Source organism: Phoca vitulina, unplaced genomic scaffold (assembly GCF_004348235.1).
Source record: "Phoca vitulina isolate PV1807 unplaced genomic scaffold, GSC_HSeal_1.0 scaffold8, whole genome shotgun sequence".
Taxonomy (NCBI): domain Eukaryota; kingdom Metazoa; phylum Chordata; class Mammalia; order Carnivora; family Phocidae; genus Phoca; species Phoca vitulina.
The window spans coordinates 34,868,883-34,892,214 of NW_022589711.1; the positions used below are offsets into that span (position 1 = coordinate 34,868,883).

Here is a 23,332-nt window from a genome sequence, read left to right on the forward strand (position 1 = left end):
TAAATTGTTCGATGTGATGTTTTATTATAGCTGCTCCTTTCATCATCCTTTCTGGCTTATTTTTGTCCTGTATGTTTCCTGACATATTCCTCTTCGTTGAACCAAATAACTCAACCGTATCTCGATTTTTAATGTTTTATACACAGGAGAAACAGTATAGAGAAGTAGTTCAGAGTACGGGTTCTGTTTTAGCATACCAAGGATCAGATCCTAATTACTCATCACGTGACGTTGAATAAACAGTTTAACCTCTCTGTCCCTTAGTTTTCTGCTCTGTAAAGTGGAAATAATGACAGCACCTGCTTCACGAGCACAAGGTTAGAGGAAACACGGTCTATATATTTGCCCTTACTCTTGACACCAACTGCCAGTTTTGGGGTCCTCAAGATCAGCCTTAGTTTTGCTAGATAATTTGCTGGAAGGAGTGACAGAACTCACTGAAAGCTGTTGTACTCACAGTTCCTTTTTATTACGGCTAAAGACTACAGGTTAAAACTGGCCAAGTGAAGAGGTACACAAGGCGGAGTCCAGGAGAGTTCCAAACGTGAAGCTTGCAGCTGTCCTGTCTCCCGGGCTTGTAGACGGTGCTAGTCTCCCGGTATTGAGGGGCGGCAGTACACACAAAATACTGCTAACCAGGGAAGTGCATCTGAGCCTTGGTATCCAGAGTCCTCACTGAGGCTCCACATGGCTGACCTCAGTACCCAGCCCCTCCAAGGTCAGGTGTCTATCCACATGACTCAAAGCCATCACCATAAATCTCATCCTTAGATGTTCTGATGTGGCCCCAAAGTCCCCAGGTGAACAAAGATACTCTTATCAGGCAAGCTATTGCAAGGGTTTGAGAGATTACCTCCCAGGGCCAAGGAAAAAGACCAGCCCTCTGGTTGGTCGAGGTTAACCTCTCCTTGGGCAAGGTTAAATTCTTTACTACACAACAAAGTTGTTTAAGAATTGTATAAGATAAAACATGCATTGTGCTTAGAATATTGCTTAGCACAAAACAAGCATAAATTTTCGATATGTAGCTATGGTTATTAACAGTCCTTTTTGATGGCCAAATATATATCTAGCACCATATTAGATACTATAGGAAATCTTTAAAAATTTAACGAGATATAGTTTGTAATCTTGTAGGAGAGATACTGAGGTTCAAATAAAGCAAATAAAAGCAGAAGGTGGTGAATGCCACAGTAAAGAAACAAGCAGACTGTGCTTGGGACCTGGGAAAGGAAGCACTTACTTGCAGATGGGGGTTAAGGAACAGCTGCCCTGGAAGACACCTGGGAGCTGGTCTGAGGATGGATAGGATTTTGATATGGGGAGGGATAGGATTTTGATATGGGGAGGAGGGGCATTTCAGACACAGGGAACCAAATGGATGAAATCGGAGATGGGAAAGCAAGGGCCCTCATGGCTCCCTGTACAGGTGACAGGAGAAAGCAGTGGAAAAGGACTGGGCAGATGGACGGAGGGCAGATGAGAGAGGTTTTCAATGTGGTGCGGAGCACTTCCCGCTTTATCTTGTAGACTGGAGGGAGCCAAACCCTGAAAGAAAATCCGCTGTCTCTCTTTACGACTCCAGTCTTTGCACATGCTCTTTCCTCTGCTGTCACAGCCTCCCTCCCAACAGTCCCCACTTCACTTGGCCCAAGACAACTCATCCTGCGAGAAACAGCTCAGTACCACGTCTGTGCATGCCTCCCTCATGGGACATAGTGTGTGCCATTGGGACTGTTCACCTGTCTTCCGACCACGCAGCAGTGTCTGCTCACCTCTATATAGTCAGCGTCTGGTTCAGAATAAGAACCTTGTGCAACAGAAGGAGGGAGCCAGAGAGAGAAATGTGGAATCCCGAAATATCTACAGAGAACTTAAGCATAAAGAGCAGATATTTCTAGTTAATTTAAGGAGAAAGTAGGACATAGAGAAAGTAACGATGCCTAAGGTAAGACAAAATCTTATAATTGCATTGCAAAGTTCTCTTAAGGTGCCCCAAGGCTTTATAAAATAAAAATAAAATATAATAATAAAGAAGAGCTTACTTATATAACACTTAATAAAGCATTTACTAGGTGGCTGATACTGCTCTACTTGATTTACGTAAACCTGCCTGGTCAAGCTTTGCAATCCAATGATAGAAGTACTATAACCTCCATTTTACAGATGAAGAAACTGAAGTACAGAGAAGTTAAGCAAATTGCAACAAAAATCCTGGTAACAATACTAGATTGTAAAAACTGATCTTGCCAAATTCATTTAAGTGCACTTGAATAAAAGATATCTGTAGAGTTGGAAATTGGCCAGTGTTGGGCTGTGCTTCAGTTCCTTTTGTTGGTTGTAATAAAGAGTACTTTTCTTTTCATCTGAGGCATTTGCTTCCATGCCAGAACTGTAATGCCTGAGTACCCATGAGGATGGTTGTGTTTGAAACACTGCCCGGTAACCTGTTCCAGCTGAACAAGTCACATTTTTTTTTTTAAGACCAAACATGTAGGAGGCTTTTTATTGACTCAGAACAGAAGCAGCCCAGTGGTTTAAGTGGTCTGTGTAGTAATCGCCCAGCGAGGATCCAGCCGAGAAAAGATCTTTCTACCTTAATACCAAAAGATCAGCCGAGGCTTTCAGCAGGTGTGTAAGCTTGTTAGGACGCTCATCGTTCAGAATGGGGTGTGTTTTCGTTCACTTTCCCTGCTGTGTGTAATGTACAAATTCCCTTTAAACGTATCATTTCGTGTAATTTAGACTGTTACTTCTTGGCTTTCCCCTCCTCCTCTTTCCCTTTCCTCTGTCGGAGTACCTGGCTTCATCCTTCATTTACAGGAAAGAGGAAAAAAAAATCCTTGTTCCTGAAGGGACCTAGCTGAGTGAGGAGCTTCCCTGGATCTCAACCATTCTGCAGTTTGTCAAATGAATCTTAAAATAACCCTGCCCTGTGAGAAATTTCAACTGAGCAAGGTGGCTATGACGGTGTTTTTTTCAAAGCCCCCCCAATAAATTTCATAAAAATGTCAGACAAAGCAATCAAACACCAGCCTTTGGAGTGAAGGGAGCTGTCATGTAGACGCTAAACAAGAAGTGAGCTACTGGCAAGTGCTTTCAATCAACGTGCAGACCTACCCCTAGCCAATCATAAGGTGGCCTTGAGAAAATGAGAACTTGAACCTGTGTGAAGGGCAAGAATTTCTCCAGCAATTTCACAAAATTCTCAGATGAGCCAAAGATAAATAAAAGACCACCCCTCAGTCTTAGAGTGATTTGCTTTTTGCAAATATGATGAGTTAAATTTATAAGCACATTTTCTGCTTAAGTATGGTAAATATGAAAGAAATGTATCTTATTTCTTTACAATGATGAATAATTATAAAGGGTCATAAATTCCTTTCACAAACTGTTAATAAGTTGGACTCATCCGATTCTTAACGTAGAAGAGATCCGAAGGCTCATTTCACCCACCTTCCTAAATCTGCAGATGGAGCAACCGACCTCCAGTGTGAATTTACGATCTAATCAGAGTAGAACCGGAGCTGGGATTCAAGGCTCTGAGCTGAGGAACTATAAAGAAAATGTTTCCTCAACTGAGAGAAGGTTAGAGTGCCCTCGTGTGTCCCTACATAGAAATTATTCATGTCTTTACAAAATACAAAATTACTTTAATCTCTCCATCAAGTTCCTGCATTGGGATGAGGGCAGGCATTTAGCTCTAAAAACAAACCCTGTGATCACCACATCTTAGAAAGTAAATATACAATGCATTTGACTTGTTTCATTATTAAGCATATAGAAGCAACTATATGCGTAGAGTGGTTTTGTGTGGATTCTGGTCTGACACACCTGGATTTTTGTCCCAGGCCACTTGAGATCTTTGTAACCCTGAACTAGTTGCAAAACCAGTCTGTACCTCAGTTCCTCATCTGTAAAATGCAGGTAATCACTGCTGCAGGATCATGGCAGAGATCCAAAGAGATCTTGTATGCAAAGTGCCCAGCTGGACTTTGCATACATGATAAACACTCAGAAGATTGAAGTTGTTATTTTCAGACATGAGCCCTCACCAGGGATCACCTGCGAGTTCATGATGAAGGAATGGAATGCAAATGCTGGGGAGGTCAACAGAATGTCTTTGGGATGCTTTTAGCTCTTGGATAAAGAGGTTCCCATGAGCTGGGGGGTGGAGGAACAGAGGGAAAGGAGAGATCATTTTTAAAGAAATATGTACTGAATATATGATTCCTCCAAAATAAATTCTTCCTTCAGATGGGGAAATTTAAATGGAGATAGGCCAAATGGCTTTCCCACAGATGGAATTTCTTTCAGAGGTAACACCTGGTCCCTGGCACCCAGAGTCCAGTAATCAAAAAAAAAGTCTCTATTCTGACCAAAAAAAAAAAAAGTTGAAAACCAGATCCTATTTATGTCATTGATCCAGTTCTTTTAGAAGTCTTTATTTATTGAGAGGGTAACCATATTAAAATCAATAAGAGCAGAGGTGAAAAACGATAGCTGGGTGAATTCATCTTCTGATTTTAATTTGCCTCTTTATTTGATGAAACAAGCTATCTCAGCGTAAGTGTTGAGCAGAATTGCAGTAAATCAAGTCCTTTTGCCCCCAGTGAGCAAAGGTTCCCTCCTCCCCTGCGTAATTCTCACAGCCATCCTTTTCATACACATGGGAGCAAGGTATCATTATGTGCAATACAAGGAACCTTGACCTTTAAATGTTAGTGGAAATGCAGAGTCGGCGATTCTGTCTGTATCTTCTACTAGCTTATTGGAGAATTGAGAGGAACAGTCTAATAGCGTGTGAGCGGGGAAGGTGGTGGGGTGAAGGAACTCATCACCTGTGCCTCGATCTTTTTGTCCTTACATCACCGGGGGGAAAAGGAGAAGAAAGATTAGGTTGGACTCTTCTCTAAATACTTTTCCTAGATGCCATTATCACTGGGGAAGTCTGCATAGATTATTGCGCTGCAAGAAACAGATAAAAGGCTGCTCAGAGTTTGCAAGCCTCGCCCCTGGGGTCGCTCATCCTTTCTGAGAATCTGTTGCCTTTAAATAAGGCAAATGCGGCATATGAGGCCGAGGCATTTATTATTTATGGGAAGTTCATCAAGCTCACCTATGGCTGTGGAGGAGCAGAATGGAAGCCCGTGAGCCTCAGCAGCCCCTGCTCAGCGGGAAACGGCCCGCTCCGCCCGGCGTGCAGCCCTAGGGGCCGCGGAATGCTGCACTCTACACGATTGCAGTGCTATTCTGGGCAGTGTCAGGCTGCAGCTCGACTCTCTTTGTGGTCATAAATCTTCAGTCAACTAATGAAAAGATATTCCCTGCCTCACACTTGAAAGTCTCCTATTTGTGTGGATTAACTGAACAATATATGGTGTGGTTGCTCCAGTTACCTCCAGTAGCGTTTGTGAAACTCGCTGTTCCTGGTGTTTGTCTCCTTTTCTGTGTTGTGCTTTTCTTTATACGTTGTTTTTCTCCTTAGAGTGGCCCTAAAGTCTATATATCTTGCTTAAGGATGGTTATTATTGCTAGCCCTGTGGTAGGGTTTGAATTCCAGCATACTAAGAAAAAGATTTTTCATAAAGTAAAAGATTTATTTAGTTATTTATTTTAGAGAGAGAGAGTGAGAGAGCGCGCCGGCATGGGGGGGAGAGGGGCAGAGGGAGAGGGAGACTTAAGCAGACTCTGCACGAGGCCGGACTCAGGGCTCGGTTTCACGATCCTAGGATCACGACCCTGAGATTACAACCCGGAGATCACAACCTGAGCTGAAACCGAGTCCAGCGTTTAACCAACTGCACCACCCAGGTGCCCCCATAAAGGGATGTTTTTGAAGTCCATCTCAATCAGAGAGAAGCCTCCCCTCATACTTTTCCACCTTCTCCCCACTTTATGTGGCACCACCCCACTCCCCAGCCTGGTGTGCCCCTGCCCGCAGACTCTGGTCCAGGCACCGGTGAGACACAAGGCCAGGAGCCAGAGTGCAGCAGGGATAGCCCTGCTGCGATGGGGCCCATGAGCCGGGCTGGATGGAGACGCGCTTTGCTTCGGACAGGTTAATAGCATGGCACCCCTTCACTGTCACTTGAACCATACTGATTTGTGATGTAGAGAGAAATGCAGAAATGAGACTGTACCACACCTTTGAAAACCCCACGTGAGGTTTGTTTCCTCCCCTGGGTCTCTCCTAAGCCCTGCAGCCCCTGTGATTCCCTCTTTTTTTCCCCCTCTGATTCCCAGCCTGCCTCCCGACACCGCCCCCCCCTTTCCTCCGCAGAGCACTTCAGGTCGCTCCAGCTTCTGCCTCCAAGCCTGCACACCCCAGCCCTGCTTAATACTGCTTCAAGCGTGTCCAAAGCCATTAATGCCGAAGATGAATATTTCAGCTGTGCTTAGCAAACAAAAGATACCACAGTTACCAGGCTTCACTCTGCTTAGAAGAGAGTGTGTATTAAAAAGGACTTTTTTCTTATCACATGTTCATATTCAAGATAAAGAGTGGCCTATGTGCATTAAAAAGAGCTTTTTTTTTTTTCCCATCTCGCATATTTTGTAAGAAATCACTGGTGAAAACCTGTGTCAGCTGGCACCAAATATGGGGTTTATCCACTGTCCCTCGTGGACGGGTCCCTTTAGCTCCTACTCTGCCGGTGTGCCCCTCCCTGCGGCTATCCCTGGAAGCCCACGGTCCTGGCAGAGCTGGCTGTAATGAGTCAGGAAGATGCCAGAGAAGGAGCGGAAATGGCCTCCAGGGAAAATCAGAGCTGAACAGTAGGGGATCTGGAGTCCACTTGAGTCAATGATCTCTGAAGGGCCAGAGGTGTCCCTCATATTCCTTGTCACCCTGAGTCTGAGAGTGGACGCCGGTGCTAAGGGAGTGAGTAGTTCCTAAAGAGCCCTTCTTCCTAAACATGGCCTTGCCGATACGTTCCATAGGCATACCGAGGTGTAGGCTTTTAGTCATTTCTGAAATTAAGCAGTGGTCTCCCCAAACCTTAGAAAAATACCCAAAGTCTTTTATCAAATGATCTTGAGTGGGAATGCTTTTGAGTACCTTCAATTTAGTATATTTGAAAAATTTTTGAATTTCTTAAAAAATCGCAGGTCCACTAAAATGTAAACACTTTGAGTGAGATAATGTGTTTGAGGACCTAAACCTCATTTTTAGCTCATTTTCTAAGAAATACTGTCAGAAGATTTTTTTTTTTAATAGAAATTCTATGAAGACAGAGTTGTCTGGGCTCCAGGTAAATCGAGGCATAAAATCCTCTTATTTTCTCAGAAAAATTCAACCCTTTAAAATGGCTTAACAAGTCACCAGGCTGTCATCTCCAAAACCCAAGGACAGACGGACAGTTATCAGGAGGAATGGTTCAGCTGGGCCTCTGATCCCAGTTGCTGATCCCAGTTGCATTTAGGGTCTGTTCTCTCTTCTTTTCCTTCTAAGGAGATGTGAGAAAATTAGTCTCTTTCATTGGTGTAAACACTTAACACCTTTTCTCTTTATAAAGCATGATACTGCTTCTCTTCTGCTGTTTGCACTGACCGTTTTTGGATCTATCGGAGCCTATACTCCTCCTAGAAACCTTCTGGTCATATGAATGACCTAGCTCTATTAAGACAGAGTGCAAGCAAGGTTGTGGTCCTTTGTGTTTGGGTACCTTTAATATCCTTTTGTTGTTGTTTTTAGATGGGGAAGAGTCTTCATTGCAGCTGAGATCTTCTTAACTTGCCCTGAGCATTTCTTTAGTGTCTGTATTTTACGTTAATTTGGAAAAATAAATTTGACATTCCAGGCCATTTTATGCAGCATCAGCTCCAGTGGGTAACTGGCAAGACGACTGCATCTGTTTTCTCGCAAGCTGCCTGCATTACTCTGGCCTCTAATAATCAGGGAAAGAATATGTAAATTACAAATCATGTGACCCAAAGTTCCAACTGAGATAAAATAGGCAAGCCCTAATTGAACACTCTGACTATTCCTCCTAGCCAATGCACACACGTTCAGTACATGTTTTAAGAGCAAGCTTGCAATGAACCAGACTATCTTAGGTGTTGATAGAAATAATATGATTAAGTCCTGATAAAAATCTGGAGTTTACACGGAGTTTAGATGGCTCCTTACAAAATGAGCTCAAAATAATAGTTGTCTTTAAAAGAAATTTTGCAGATGGGGAGCCTGGGTGGCTCAGTCGTTAAGCATCTGCCATCGGCTCAGGTCATGGTTCCAGGGTCCTGGGATTGAGCCCCACATCGGGCTCCCTGCTCCGCGGGAAGCCTGCTTCTCCCTCTCCCACTCCCCCTGCTTGTGTTCCCTCTCTCACTGTCTCTCTCTCTGTCAAAAAATAAATAAAATCTTAAAAAAAAATAAATATAAGAAATTTTGCAGAATAATTATCTTATCTATTTGAAGCTCTCTGTTGATATTAGTAAACATACTTCCTGTGAAATGGTGGCTTTTTTTCAATTCTTTTATTAAAACACACTTTTCCAAGTAAATGAAGCATGGCATTTTTTTCCCTCCTGAATAAGAATTTTTCTCTGGATTTCATCTCAGGTGGGCCAGTTTTAATGTCAACATATACCCACAAACATGCACAAAATGCTTTGGTAACAGAGAGACATTAGTTCCAAACACTCCTGTAATATCCCTACTATGAAGGCTCGCTATCTAAACATTTGCCATAACAACTTGTAAATTTGTTTTACCTGAAATTCACTAGTCAAAAATCTCATCATAGTGAATTCAGCCATGTGGTCTATCAAACACCTTTAAGTTGCAGTACATCCAGAAGAGAAGATGGAGAATATTTTGTATCCACAGCTCAGTGGCTCTCCCAGCAGGCTTGAGTTATGTGTAAGTGCTCTCAACTTCCCATGTTAGTGAGTGAAAACGTCTTCTCAAACAGTGAAAAGCCTGTGAATAAAATAGGTGAACCCAAGAGGCCTGAAAAATAGGAGGTGATAAAGCGTGTTGAGAGAGGCAAACTAACAACTCAGCGGTGCTCATGTCCCTAGGAGCTATGCACCAATATTTTCAAATGTGTAAGAAAATGCAGAAAAGCTTCTGAAAGTGTTGTTGATTCTAGTATTTGGTGTTTAAAATACCTTATATTATGGAAAGATTCTTTTGTTGGATGGTTATATAAGTGTTTGAGTGTTTTAGTGATATTTGTGAACACTGGTGGGTTGGGAAAGCATGGCTGTTTTTTCCGTTTCAAATAATGGACTATAGGCTTTTGCTCTCCAAAAATGTGGTAACATGTTTTTAGAAAGAGGTTGGATTTGTTTTTCTGTAACTGTTTTTGTATCGAAATCTCTTGAGGATGTGTAAGTCTATGATGTTAAAAACAGAAAGTTCAAGAATACCCTTGGAACTTTCTCTCTTCTACTTTCAAATTACATAGTCAGTGTATTTATTTACTCCTGAGTTATTGACATTCCTGAGTTATTGACTAGAGATAATTCATTATTTTATGTTTAGTGTCAATTTACACAAACTGTAAATACTGTGATCTGAACTTACTCTTTTTGATGTTGGCTTTGATGTTGGTAACCTAAGATAAACCAGTTGAACTGCTAATTTCATTTTTCCCATTCAACTGCCGCAGCAGGTCGCTGAATATAAATCTTTAATGAGGTTTCACGACATTGTTTAAAAACCAGATAGTATCATCCAAATGGAAGATGATACAAATTCCTTAATAGTGAAATAATAATAGTGATGATATGCTTGAACTCCTTCTGTTGGCCAGGGACTCTTCCAAGTGCTTACCGGAGTTAATCATTTCACCTTAACCACAAACAATTGATGTTGGTATTGTTGTTATCCCCATTTTACAAAGGAGGAAACTGAGGCACATCATTTCAGTCACATAGCTAGTAAGCAGTAGAGCCAGGATCATGAACTTAGGCAGCCTGGCACCAGAGCCCGTGCTCTTATCCACTGTGGGAACTCTCCATTTAGCTCATTCAGTGCTCTGGTAATTCATTAAGTTAGGTCTCAGGACTCAACATTCTTCTTGCTAAATTGGCATCTGATAAACGTCAAGTCTGGTCCTTTGCAGCAGAGGAGGCAGACAAATGACTTGTTGGCCCTGGAGATGCCTAGTGGGAATATTTAAAAGATAACTGGAGGGGAGCCTGGGTGCATCAGTCGGTTAAGCCTCTGCCTTTGGCTCAGGTCACGATCCCAGTAGTCCTGGGATCGAGACTCTTGTCAGGCTCCCTGCTCAGTGGGGAGTCTGCTTCTGCCTCCCCCTGCTCTTGCACTCTTGTGCTCACTTTCTCTCTCTCTCTCTCTCCCTCTCAAACAAATAAATAAAATCCTTAAAAGATAACTGGAAAAGAGGGAATTGAGTTGGTTCCCAACTCATTGGTGTTCTGGCAGCAGGGAAGAGAACCTTCCAGTACTGGGGCAACTTATGAATGGGTGTCCGGTGAGAAGCAGTTGCTGGAGGCATTGAGAGACATGCTGATTAAGGATAAAAAGAGGTGCAGGTAGGTGGGGGTTGGGTTAACTGGGTGATGGAGATTAAGGATGGCCTTGTGATTAGCACTGGGTGTTACATGTAAGGGTTGAATCACTATATTGTACACCTGAAATTAATATTACACAATATATTAACTAAAATTTAAATAAAAACTTGAAACAAACAAAAAAGAGGTGCAGGGCCAGAGGTCCAGCCCAGACAAGTCAGATGTCCATTTGCTACTGGGGAGTTCAGTCTAGAGTGATATTTCTCAGCATTTTGTTTTTTATCACTAAAGAGTCTTTTTAGCCATTTCTATCCTGTCCACCACTTTCCCTCCCTCCACACACAATGATATTGTAATACCACAGATATACTGTATATCTGTTTAAGTACTGTATATATATATCTGTGCTTTATACATAAAAAGAGAAGGAATTTTTTCATCCCCCAAGAACAGATTTCTGTCCCCCTGGGGGCAGTGTCACCCCACTGAGAATGCATAGGCTAGGGGCACAGGAGGCACTGAATTGTGTTTGAGTGAACATGGCGTGGGAGTGTGGGTTTCAGTGAACCAGCTTGGAGGGGGCTAGTGGGCTTCAAAGTCAGAAGGGCTCACCAAAGGCAGAGTAGTATCTAAGGAGGGGGTAGGGGGTGGAGAAAAGAGATTTTCTTAAATATGTGAGGTCAGAAGTTTTTGACGTGGGGTCACCATCCCCACTTCCCCAATGCCACCCAGAGATGTGATAAGGAGTTTCTCTTTCTCCTATTATTCACGTAACTCCTGTCTTCCCTCCGTGGCTGAAAGTGTGTCACCATGTAATCTGAAATGCCACTGTGTTTTAATGAAATGTTCATGTCAGGGTGTGTGTTTTGAATTTCCTGTTTTATTTAGAGACCACATTCCCAAGAAGCTTGCTTTAAATTCTTTTTAATTAAGTGAGTTCAGGAAAAAATGGCTCCTCCAAATTGCAAGAACTAGGTAATGAAAATACTGTAACTAAAAACTGCTGTGTGCTCACTTGAGATCTCCTAGTTCCCATAATAATAAACCTCAGAAAGAATCAAGTAGCAACTGCTGTTCCACATAAAGAGCAAACTAGTTGTCCCTGGTCCTCAGAAGGCCAGCTCATTTTCTTGTACCTGGTCTCTTCGATAATCTTGGACTCTAATGCTGTGTAGGAGGAAAAACATTGAGCACACATCTTGCTGACTCTTCCCGTTCAAATCTCTTTCCCCATGATTTTGCTACCACAGTGACTTTATTCTGACTCTGTAACACAGCCCATATCTCAAGGGCCCTTATTAACCTTAAATAACCTCATTTAATCACTTACTAGAAAGCATGATAAAGGAAGTTCTCCCAATATTTTTCTTCTTCACAAACAAGCAATGGTTATTCAGTTGGTCAAAAGGCAGGAAGCATGAATTCCTGGAATGAAAGGAATGGTGAAGATATGGGAAAGGCAGTCCACCAGATTATTATTTGAAGATTTGAACGTACTAGAAGATCCATCAGAGTAGGTGATGCCAGAAGTCAGAGAGCTTGTTGGGAAAGGATGATCTTCTATTTAGGCAGCAGGTGTCAAGCCTGGGTGCCCAAGAGAATCACCCGGGAGCTTTTCAAGTCTTCCAGTCTCAACTCCCACCCCAGAGAGAATCTGATTCTTGTAGGTCTGGGTGGGGTCTTGGGCACTGGTGGTTTTAAAAGCTCCCCGAGAGGATTCTGATGTGCACTCAAGATCGAGAATCACTGCTTCAGATTACAAAGTGCTTTCTCACATATTATCGAGGGGTTTGTACACCTAAAAAGAGGAAAAGGAAACATTTGCAATGCCTGTTGACTATATAAGGAAGAGGAAGAGAAAGAGTAGTAATTGTGAAAATGGAAGGATTGCAGAAAAATAAGCTTCCAAAAATTGGAGGAAAAGCCCTCACCCTTGTAGGGCTAAAATTAGGGATGCTAGCAATCCATTGAGTGTAGAACATGAAAGAGGAGTTTGTGTGGCCATACTTCCTGCTCTGTATGGACTGTTCTTAAGATGACAATAAAATTCCCTTCCCAGAGTCCGAAAACAGTCATCTAATATTTGATGTCTATTAGTTCCTAAGACCTTATTGAGTCCACTCTATAAATGAGAAATATTGGAGAAAACAAGAAAAGCATTTGTTGATAGTCAAAAAGTATGTTAGAAAATATCATGTTAATATTTCCATGTCCATTTTGGACTGTGCACATGATCTGCGTGTATAGACAGAAAATGTTCCTCCACCGTGATCCTAACAGCTTTCAAATAGTTCTAATTAATAATTCCACAGAAGAAAGTGGCAATTAACAACCTTGGTTATAGCTGAAGGAGAAGTAGAGCCAACCCTAGGCTCTCAGGCTGGGGGAAAATAGAAGTCAAGTTACAATGAGGCAGAAGAAAAGTTGTGATCAGGATATTGAATTTTAAGATTTTGCAAGTGGGTGATGACAAAGCTTAGGCTGCGGCCAAGAGAGTGAGTGGCAGCTGCTGTCAACAAAGTAAAGGCTAAGCTACCATCTCCCTGTCAGCCAGTAGATGAAGAGCGACAGTACTTGAAGTGAAGAAAAGAAAATCTTCCAGACCCTAAATATTTAAGGTCAGGAGTCCCAATTAATGACCCCTCCTCCTTCTAGTTTCCAACTCACAGAGAATGGCTAATAATAACAATAACAATAGTTCAGCACTTCCTACATGTCAGCCTTGTTCTAAGCACCTTGAACACTATTTTTGTGACAAGAGGCACTATTAGGCCCATTTCACAGATGAGGAAATAGACGTAGGGTAAGCAACTTGCCCAATATGGGTTGTAAATGCTGGGGAGAAGTTGTAGACAGGGTTAGGGTGAGAGGATATTTTATGGAAAGTTAAGTTCAGCTGAAGAAGTGAACAAAATCCAGGAGGAGGCCTGCCTACCAGTGTGTACTGCACACCAACAGATGCCAGGCTTTGTGTGGAGACCTGGTGAGAGATGAGTCTAAAATAACACACTGGGGCCATATTGAAGAGTTCTGAACAACAGTGCTCAGCATTGGAACCTGATTTGGGAGGGAGGAAGGATGAAAAAAATGACATAATTAGCACTGTATCTTGAAATGATTAACTTTCGAATATGAACAAATTGGAGAGAAGCTGGAGTAAAAGGGATTACATTAGGGTCCTTTTGGTCCTGATTATATGACAAATAATGAACATATGAACAAGGGGGGTGTCAGCTGAAGGTTAGAGGAAGAGACAGGTTTGATATATGTTGCAAAAGTCAAATGCAAAGTTTTGGTAACTGGGTGGATGAAGAGTATGGGTGGGGGGGAAGAGGGACAGAATGTAAATAGAATCCAATGTTTCAAGTTCAAGTCACTGCACTATTGGCAGAAATTCAGAAGAGTCACTTTGTGGGGTAAGAGGGACAGCATGAGTAGGTGGACTCTGAAAATCTATAATCTGCTGTGTGAGCAGGTCATCAAGGTGGGAGACCTCAGCAGGAAGTTGGAAACAAATCTGGAACTTAGAGGAGTCTGAGCTTGAAGTGAAGGTTTTGTTGTCGTCCACACGAAGGTGCTATGGTAAACCTGGGGAGCGGATGAAATCTCTGGAAGGGGGAAAAGGAAGCAAATAGAGAACAGATCCTTGGGAAATATTTAAATTTGGGGGCAAGGAAGAAGAGGAGCCAGCAAAGGAGACAGGGGGAGAGGTTAACAGAAGGATAGGAATGTCTAAAAGTATGCATCACAGAACACAAGGGGATGGAAGGTTCCAGAAAAAAAGCTGACTTAGCAAACCCTCAGAGAAACTAAGAAAAATTAAGCCATTAGGAGTTGTGAGTTGAAAGGTTATAAGGATCTAGAGGAGCCATAGGATAGGAGGCGGCCTCGGGTGGGAAGGAAGGGATGGAGCATAAGAGGCAAAGCAGGGCTGCGCTACCTTTGAAGAGTTTGAGGGTGAGGAAGAAAGCGAAGACACAGTGGCTGGAAGGGCTAAGACATGTGAGGGAAAGTGTTTTGTTTGGTTCTTAAGTTAAAGGGCACCTGTTAAATCTCCTTTAGAGATAAAGGAGCCACAGAGAGGGGTGAGTGAAGACACATAGGTACTGCCAGGTGGTAAAGCAAAAATAAGTAAGCAGCAAAAATATTTCCGTGGCAGAAATCACAGCAGGATGAGGTCCCAAACTTCTTCAAACCTGATCATAAAACTCACCGGCGGGAGCAGCTCATGGAGCTGCCCTCCCTAACTCCCACGCAGAAATTCTCACAGAAATAAGGCAAGGGCCAATTAAGAGGTTTTCCCTCCTCCTCTGGTGGAATGCATGACTGTAATGCATGCATCCCAGGGCAGAGGGGAGAGGTAGCTCTCACTATCCACAGTCTTAAAAAGTAAAATAACTTCCATCGACTCTAGGGAGAAGAAGAAGTTTTGCTAATGACTTTGGGCTGGAAAATATTAGGATTTTCTTTGTATATGTACTATTAGCAGATTGCATAATTTGTAATTATTCTTTGTGCAGGAGAAGGGAGGGCGTTTTTATCCCATGTTTTGAAAAAGAAAGAGTTAAATGCACTCAGGCACTCAGGCCTGAATGTTACTTCACTCACTCTGTAGGAGGCAAAAGCTTCCCAGAAAAAAAAAAAAAAGTAGGAAAGCAAAAATACTGATAGTGGTTAACGAGTAACGTTAAGTAGGCTTTGACTGCTGTAGGTAGGCCTGGGTAGGACAATGCTGTAAAACATTCTGCAAACAATCGGCTCCATTGTCCTGTCCTTTCCTGTCAAGGTGGTGGCACTGGGCACAGCACATCAGAAAGGAAAAGAGGAAGCGGAGAAGGAAACAAAGAGGCAGAGACTGAGTGTTCCTAGGGAATGGGCACACCCTCCCTCTTCTGGGGGATGGCTGGGCACCACACCTGCCCCTGTGTATCCAGAAATGGTCCCTGGGGCCCCATCGCTGTCACATTGCCGCACAGCCCTGGGGCATGGAGAAGCGCTTGGGAGGTTGTTAGCACATCTCCCTCCGGAGATGAGACCAGGCTTAGCACCAACAAGAAAATACCAGAGGGGATTGTCTCTTTTCCATGCCTGGATAATGGCTATTCCCTGAGACCCAGGGAAGAATTAAATTCAACGTGGGCCTTGGGCGCACTTTATCACACACTCCCATCCCGAACAGCTGGGCTGCTAGTATAATTTAAAAAGAAGAGAGAACTGGTCGTTCACCATAATAAATCTCTCAATGAGGAGGTAAAAAGATTTCCCGTTTCTGTACAAGCCAAAGGAAGGAGAGCATTAGGCAAGTATCCTGTGAGTCTCATTAACAGAGACAACCAATATGGAAAATCCAGGGGGATTTGCTCCACATTTCTATTAGTAATGGCATTTTTTTTTTTTTTACCTGAAATATGCAGTAATTTTCTCGCATGCAGAATTGACTTTGCCTAAGGATTAATAAATATGCTTTTTCTTAATAGTTACTGAGTATCCTCCATGTTCTAGAGACTACAAACAAATAAAACATCACTGGTCGCCTTCTTTTTTTCTTCTTTTGCTTTATTTCTGAGAAGATAAGATAGTAAAGCCATCCCAGACTGATTTATTTTAAAGAACATGGAAATAATATGTATTTAAAATTGAGTCAGAAGAATAATTAATAATAGCCAGCTAGTATGAATTAAAAATTTTGATTCTAAAATGGGCAGTAATGGTTAAGAACAAAGCTGGTAGAGTCAGAAGAAGGGCAGTTTCCTCTTCGATTTATGCGGGATCCCCAGTGTCAGAGTCAGTTCCAGAGCTAAGCGCATGATAATGGGTGCCGCTACATAGAAACCAATGACCAGTGAAAGATATTTGTGAAAGATCATTTTCACGTTGAGTAACTACTGTTTTTCTCACCGTAGTTAGAACTGTGTCTCTTGTGGTCTCTTACACTTTATAACAATAAGATCATCTCAGTGTCTGGGTGGATAACTACCCTCTTTTCTTTCAGGCGGAGGAAAGGAACGTACATTTGCCCATTTAAGAGCAGATTTGGCTTATTAAGATATGTGTCCAGAAAGAAGGCCATCTGTGTAAGCTGTGTTGAGCTTTTAAAAATGATGACCTGGGGGTGCCTGGGTGGCTCAGTTGGTTAAGCGACTGCCTTCGGCTCAGGTCATGATCCTGGAGTCTTGGGATCGAGTCCCGCATCGGACTCCCTGCTCAGCAGGGGGTCTGCTTCTCCCTCTGACCCTCCTCCCTCTCATGCTCTCTGTCTCTCATTCTCTCTCTCTCAAATAAATAAATAAAATCTTAAAAAAAAAAAAAAAAAAAAATGATGACCTGATTTGTCAAGAAGTCATTCCTACTGACTCAGGTTTTCATGATAGTAAAATAGTGTATGTATGATAGCATAAAAAATAGTATACAAAATAGCAGTTGTTTTTTTTTTTTAATTCTGCCTTTCCTAGAATGTAAATGCCTGTCTGAGAATTCGACTGCACGAATAAAGTGGATATGGTGCCATCAAGTGTTCTTCCGTAAGAGACACTTAGGCAACCTCCAGGTTGTCTTCTTATGAATATTCTTTAGCAAACATCTTTGTTTTCCCACCATTAATGTATTTCCTCAGAAGAGCTTTCCGTGAAATGAAATCACTAGATCAAGTGGTATGAGTATTTTAAAGCTCCTCTTTCCAAACCCGTTTCTAAGGAGCTTTCCAAAAGGGTATTTATTAATTCACCTTACACTAGTCATATGTGAGAATTAGAGCTGTATTCCAGGCTTACCGAGCTGCCAATAAGACCACATTACTTTTATTTGCACTTCTTTCTAGTCTAGCAAGCTTGAAAACTTTTGCAAGAATTCGCTGACATTTTTGTGTGTGTATTTGCTAATTGTTTGCTGCTTCCTGATCAGCGGGTTTATCCTTCCCAGCGCCGGTCTCACCTGCTTTCCCCACGTTTGTTGCTTCGCACAGGCTCCCATGATTCGTTCAGCTACTGGGTAGATGAGAAGTCCCCAGTGGGGCCCGACCAAACCGCAGCCATCAAACGCCTGGCCAGGATCTCCTTGGTGAAGAAGCTCATGAAGAAGTGGTCTGTGACGCAGAACCTGACGTTCAGGGAGCAACTGGAAGCCGGCATCCGCTACTTCGACCTGCGCGTGTCTTCCAAACCCGGGGATGCCGACCAGGAGATCTACTTCATTCACGGACTTTTTGGCATCAAGGTCTGGGACGGGCTGATGGAGATTGACTCATTTCTCACCCAACACCCCCAAGAGATTGTCTTCCTGGATTTCAACCACTTCTACGCCATGGATGAGGCCCACCACAAACGCCTGGTTCTCCGGATCCAGGAGGCCTTTGGAAACAAGCTGTGCTCTGCCTGCCGTGTGGAGAGCATGACGCTGCGAACCCTGTGGGAGAAGAAGTGCCAGGTGAGAGGAGACAGACCCGCTTACAAGGGCAAGGGCAAGGGCAAGGGCAACAACGGAACTCTGCCACCTTTTCTGTCTCAGCCGCTGGACGGCAGCTCACCGCAGGGCTCCTAGGCTAGAAGGCAAAGATTATTTGGAGTGTTAAACAGACACACCCAGAGTCCTGGGCTCTTGGATAGCTTCAGACTCTAGGATATGCATACCAGTTCCTGGGCACCGGTGAACTGGGATTAACACCTGCCAAATAGTTACAATTGGTTGGGCAGCCTGTTGGAAGCATCTGAATTGACTTCGAGTGGCCTGACCAGAACCAGCCCAAGGCAACTTTGTGAAATTGGACCAGCTGGTGATTGCCATTTTTTTCTTATCTCCCATAGAATCCTTTCTCAGGCTCCTACTTCCCCTCAGGGATAGGCGGGCCCATCCTGCCTTGAGCTCAATGTCAGATAATCCCTGCAGGGGCTGACAAAAGCATGTAAGTGATTCATCTCAGAGGTGTTCACATGTTAAATCTTAACAGATTTGGGGGCCCGGCCTGAGAGATTGAAGGAGGATCCAGGCCGCAGAGCATTCCCAGGTCTCCTAAGCTTAGAAGAGCCCCCAAACCAAGGCCTTGAGGGACATACTCAAGAAAAGGAATGTGGGCATCAGATACATGCTGCTCTGCTCCCACAGGATGGAAGACTGTGGGAGAGGGGAGCTTCAGGAAAGGTCAGCCTCCAATTTAGACTCGCTTTAAAAGAAGAAAGAAAGCAAGTCCCTTTTTTCATTCATAGTTGCTCACTTACTCAAAGGTACATTAACCAAAGCATCTTAAAGAGGCAGCTATTTTTGAACTTGGGGAAGAGCTTTCAATTAAAAATCAATTAAAGATTATTCACTTGCAAATATTCATTGAACACCAAGTGTGTGCCAAGCACCAGTCCAAGCACTTGGGATAAATTAGTAAATAAAACAAAGATCCTTGCCTTCATGGAGCTTTCATTCAGGTCTAAGAAATAGATCATAGATAATTGCCATAATAAATACATTACATAAAATGCTAGAAAGCAATATGAGCGATGAAAACAGAAAGGTAAGCGTGGTTAGGAAGAACCAGCGTTCTGTGGGTTGGAGGGTTGGTCTCAGTTTTAAATAGATTGATGAGGGTAGACGTTCGAAGGAGTTAATGGAGTTAATCGTGTGGCTGTTAGGGGAAGAGCTTTCCCAGCAGAGGAACCCGCCAGTGCCTGGTTCTGTTTGAGGGGAAGCAGGGGCCATGGGGCTGGAAAGCAGAGCGGTGGGAGGAGGTCAGAGGTCATGGGTGATGCGGTGGGAACTCAGGCTTTCACTCTGAGCGAGGAAGGTTCTGGGAGGGTTCTGAGTACCGGGTGCTGTGTCCTGAATTGCACTGTAATAGGATCTCCTTGGCTGCTAGGAAGAAAGCAGGGGGAGGAGGGCAGGGAAAGGAGGGGAACCGGTGAGGAGCACTAGTGGTAAAAGTGGTCAGATTTGGGATCTATCAGAACTTAGAGCCAACGGGGTTTTCCAATGGATGGGATTCAAGGCACAAAAGAAACAGGCTCCAGGGATGGCTCCCAGGTTTGGCCTGAGTAACTGGAAACCCCAGGTGGTTTCGCACACCTCTGAAAGGGCTAATGCCTTTGACGCCACAGAGGCTAAGGAGTTAGCTGTCAGTATCTGTTAAAATTTAAGCCGCTTTTCCTCACTAAAACTTTGTAAATGATGTTTTGCCAAATATTTATCACACCTCTGCCCCTAACCTGGGTTGATATCTTTTCAGACTCACAGGTCTAATTTGGAGATTTTTTTTTCTCAGTGGTGTCTCTCTCACAATATGAGATAAGAGTAATAACAAGGGCACCTTAACAGCTAACCTTTACTGAGCCTTTACACTGTGTTAGGTACCTGGATTCGCGCATTTAATCCTCTCCACAACACGATGAGATAGGTGTTTTGTTATTATCCTCATTTAACCGATGAATAAACTGAGGCATGGAGAGACTAAGCGACTTACCCGAGAGAACATTCCTAGTGAGTGGCAAGAGCCAAGATTGAGTCATAGGCTGTTTGGCTCCATAGAGCTCCCACAGCTTCTGATGCTATCCCAGGGCTGACCCCTCATCTTGGTGGTTTTCACAGCTAGGAGCATAGATTATGCTAATAAAAACACCTTCTCCTTACTCGTGAGCCGTTATTATCAGAGGGTCTCAGAGGTTTCACAGAACAGAATAAAGGGCTGGAGATCTGTAAGAGGGCTTTTGAATGTGTGATTCAGGTAAGGTTAAATCTCAGTACAGCTAAGTTTGACAATCAGATATCTGTTATAAATACAGTTTTATAATTTTGCGCACAGATCGTGTCCTGAATGGACTGCCATAGTGCATACCAAATTGTTCGGAAGTCTGCAGGAGTAACAGGTGTCTTCAGGAATAATGATGAGGGGGGACAGTGAATTTCTAGCAGCAGAGTGATGAGCTATCCTTGTTTTTAAGTATGGACTAATCTGTGTCTTCCAGCTACAACTACTCCGAAAATTATGAAGGAAAGACACTGTGATGACCTGTCAGAAAAAGGGGAGTGTCATCCATTTGCTCTTCTTGCTTTCCCCAAGTTTTCCCTGCCCTGTCTCTTCTTAAAAGCTAAACAGAGACCTCACAGTCATCAGTGATCTATCCCCTGCTGGGGGCAGGGCCCTCCTGGTGGTTACACTTTAAATATTCATTATGTAATGAGCTGCCTTGCATGGAACCCCCTGAGTATTTTATCACTACAATTTCATAGCAAGAAGTGTACTACCATTCAGTCAAATTTCATTTACTCAACAATTACATCACAGCTCACTGATAGGTGTACATCACAGTTATGGGTTTTGAGGTACAGTGAATTAGAAGATTTAATCTACGGTTTGGCAGTATTTCGAATCTTAATGAGAAGGTGGGAGTCCGTAACACTCGTAAAATACAAAACAACCCATACACAACTGCAAGATAAAACTGCCTCAAATGTATTGTATGGAGAAAGGGGTTTGTAAGCCATCAATTGAAAAATAGCACGTAGCACAAATCTATAGTCCAGGAGCCTCCAGGAAAGGACCCATCAGAATAAGAGGAGGTCAATGAATAATTTTCAAAAGAAAGTAGATTTCAAATCTGAGTCTCCAGAGAGAAACTGAACATAAATTGCTGAGCTGGAGGGGAGAGTATTTCAGAGAAAAATATAGCAGAGCGAGGTAGGGAGGCAGATGCAAAACACAGGCCCTAGGGCAAGAGTTACTGCCCCTAGAATCCCGTGGAATAACAGTTGGTTTGCTGGGCCAACATCCTCGTGTAACCAGAAATTCTCCTTCGAACCCTTATGGTCAGACTGCGCAGGCACTTGAGGAAAGGCCTAGAGCCCCTTTTGTACAATGCGTCCTATTTGCACCTTTTCTAAGGCAGAGTAAAGAACAGCACTGCCACTGCCCAGGGCGCCCGGCAGCTCTGACAGCCAGCCCTGACAGGGAAGGATCACACAGCCTCCCGCCTCTGCCACCGTCCATTCCACAAGACAGCTTGCCTCCCTTTCGGAGGCAGGAGACCCCAGCCTCCCAGCTAGCCAATTACCGCGCTGGCAGGGAATCCTCCCAATCCCCCCGACAATCTGCTTACTCTGAGCCTGTGATTAACCTCATTAACACACGTGTTTACCACGGGCATCCTTAGCAGTCAGTCAGACGTTACTCAGCACCATTAAAAACAACAAGATAACTATTCACCTGTTGGGTGCATCCAGCCCGACGCACCCGAGCTCCGGCGCGTTAGTCATGCACCTCAGTCACGAGCGCAACACACTGGAGACCAGACACGCATTCAGAGCCCTGCTTCTCGGGTGCCTGGGGCATTATGCTCTCGGGCCAGCTATCTGAGGATTGCAGTCCAGGCAGTGTAAACACGCGGGACATTCCTTCAGGAAGAGATTACTGGTGCTTGGCAGCAGGGAAAATATACTACTTCTAGAAACCTAAGCAGCAGAGCCCTGGATTGGGACGATCAAAATAGCAACTCCCCGTCCCTCGGCTCCCTGTCAGAAACTAATTAATGCTGTGGCTATGGCTTGCTAATTATTTTCAAAATCACCACGAGCCCCGAGAGGTCCCACTGGAGACCCATCGCCTTCTGGAAGTCTGCCCTGCCTGGAGTAGCGCCCTCCCACCCCCTCCTAGGAAGGGTTATTCGTTCAGTCGGCTTGGCTCGCGTGATTGAAACTCAGGGTACTCCCAGATTAGTGCAAGGTGTTGGTCTCAACCCCAGGAGCGTCAGTCTCCCGAGCATGGGAGTCATACCTTGTAGAGGGAGCGAGCCACAGGGCTCTCCATCCGGGGCTCAGAGCCCCAGGGGGAGGGGCATGGGTAGGATTGAAGCAGTCTGTGAATTTGGATGGGAAAAATCTACATATTATTCCCTCTCACCTGGAACTGAAAATTCATATACCCACAGTATCGGCCCTACCTATGACTTTGTCACCATAGAAATCACAGGTATTTCCGTATCACATTCCAGTTATTTGAAATACCATTTATACTCATCATTAACTCAAAATGATGGAACTTATTAGACTTAAAGTACTTTTATTTAATGTATTTATTATGAAGCATGTACACTAATTTATTACAAATTTAATAATATATTGATAGCTATATTTTGGTCTCATTGATTTCCTTTGTAATCCTGTCTATTTTATTTTATACATTCATTTAAAATGCAGTCTGAGAAGGGGTTCAGGATTTTACCATACTTCCAGAGGTGTTCGCAATAAAAATAAAGAATTTTCAAGTTCAGACATACACAAGTGCTTAAATCTTTGCTTATTGATTTCTCTAAATATACATGTACATAAAATTCTTGAATTTCTACATGCTTATACTTGTTTGCCTTTAATCCTAGCAATCAGGGCAAAGCCAAGGAATTAACATTCAGCTAATTCATCAATTGTTCTCCTTTTTCTGTTTTGAATGTTTCAGGTTCTTATTTTCTATCACTGTCCCTTCTACAAGCAATACCCCTTCCTGTGGCCCGGAAAGAAGATCCCAGCGCCCTGGGCGAACACCACAAGTGTGAGCAAACTCGTCCTCTTCTTGGAGACCACTCTGAGTGAGCGGGCCCCGCGGGGCTCCTTCCACGTCTCTCAAGCGATTCTCACCCCCAGAGTGAAAACCATCGCCCGAGGCCTGGTTGGTGGCCTCAAGAATACTCTGGTTCATAGGTAAGAATTTGCTTCTACCCCACAAGTAAGGTTTATGGTTGGTTGGTTGGTTGGTTGGTTGGTTTTTTTAAAGAAAACTTATCTTGATTCTCTTCTGAATAAACAGCAGTAAAATCATATAGTTTGAAGATTTTAGGATAACAACAAAACAAAAACCAAAAAACCTTATATTTGAAAAAAC

General features: G+C 43.4%; 1 protein-coding gene across 1 annotated transcript in view; it reads left to right on the forward strand.

Moving 5' to 3' along the window:
• PLCXD2 (phosphatidylinositol specific phospholipase C X domain containing 2) overlaps positions 1 to 23,332 on the forward strand; it is a 48,213-nt gene that overhangs the window by 11,627 nt on the left and 13,254 nt on the right. Inside the window, exons 2-3 of the mRNA XM_032406516.1 lie at positions 17,447 to 17,907; positions 22,910 to 23,151. Coding sequence (XP_032262407.1) covers positions 17,447 to 17,907; positions 22,910 to 23,151 — 703 coding nt within the window. The remainder of the gene's footprint in view (positions 1 to 17,446; positions 17,908 to 22,909; positions 23,152 to 23,332) is intronic.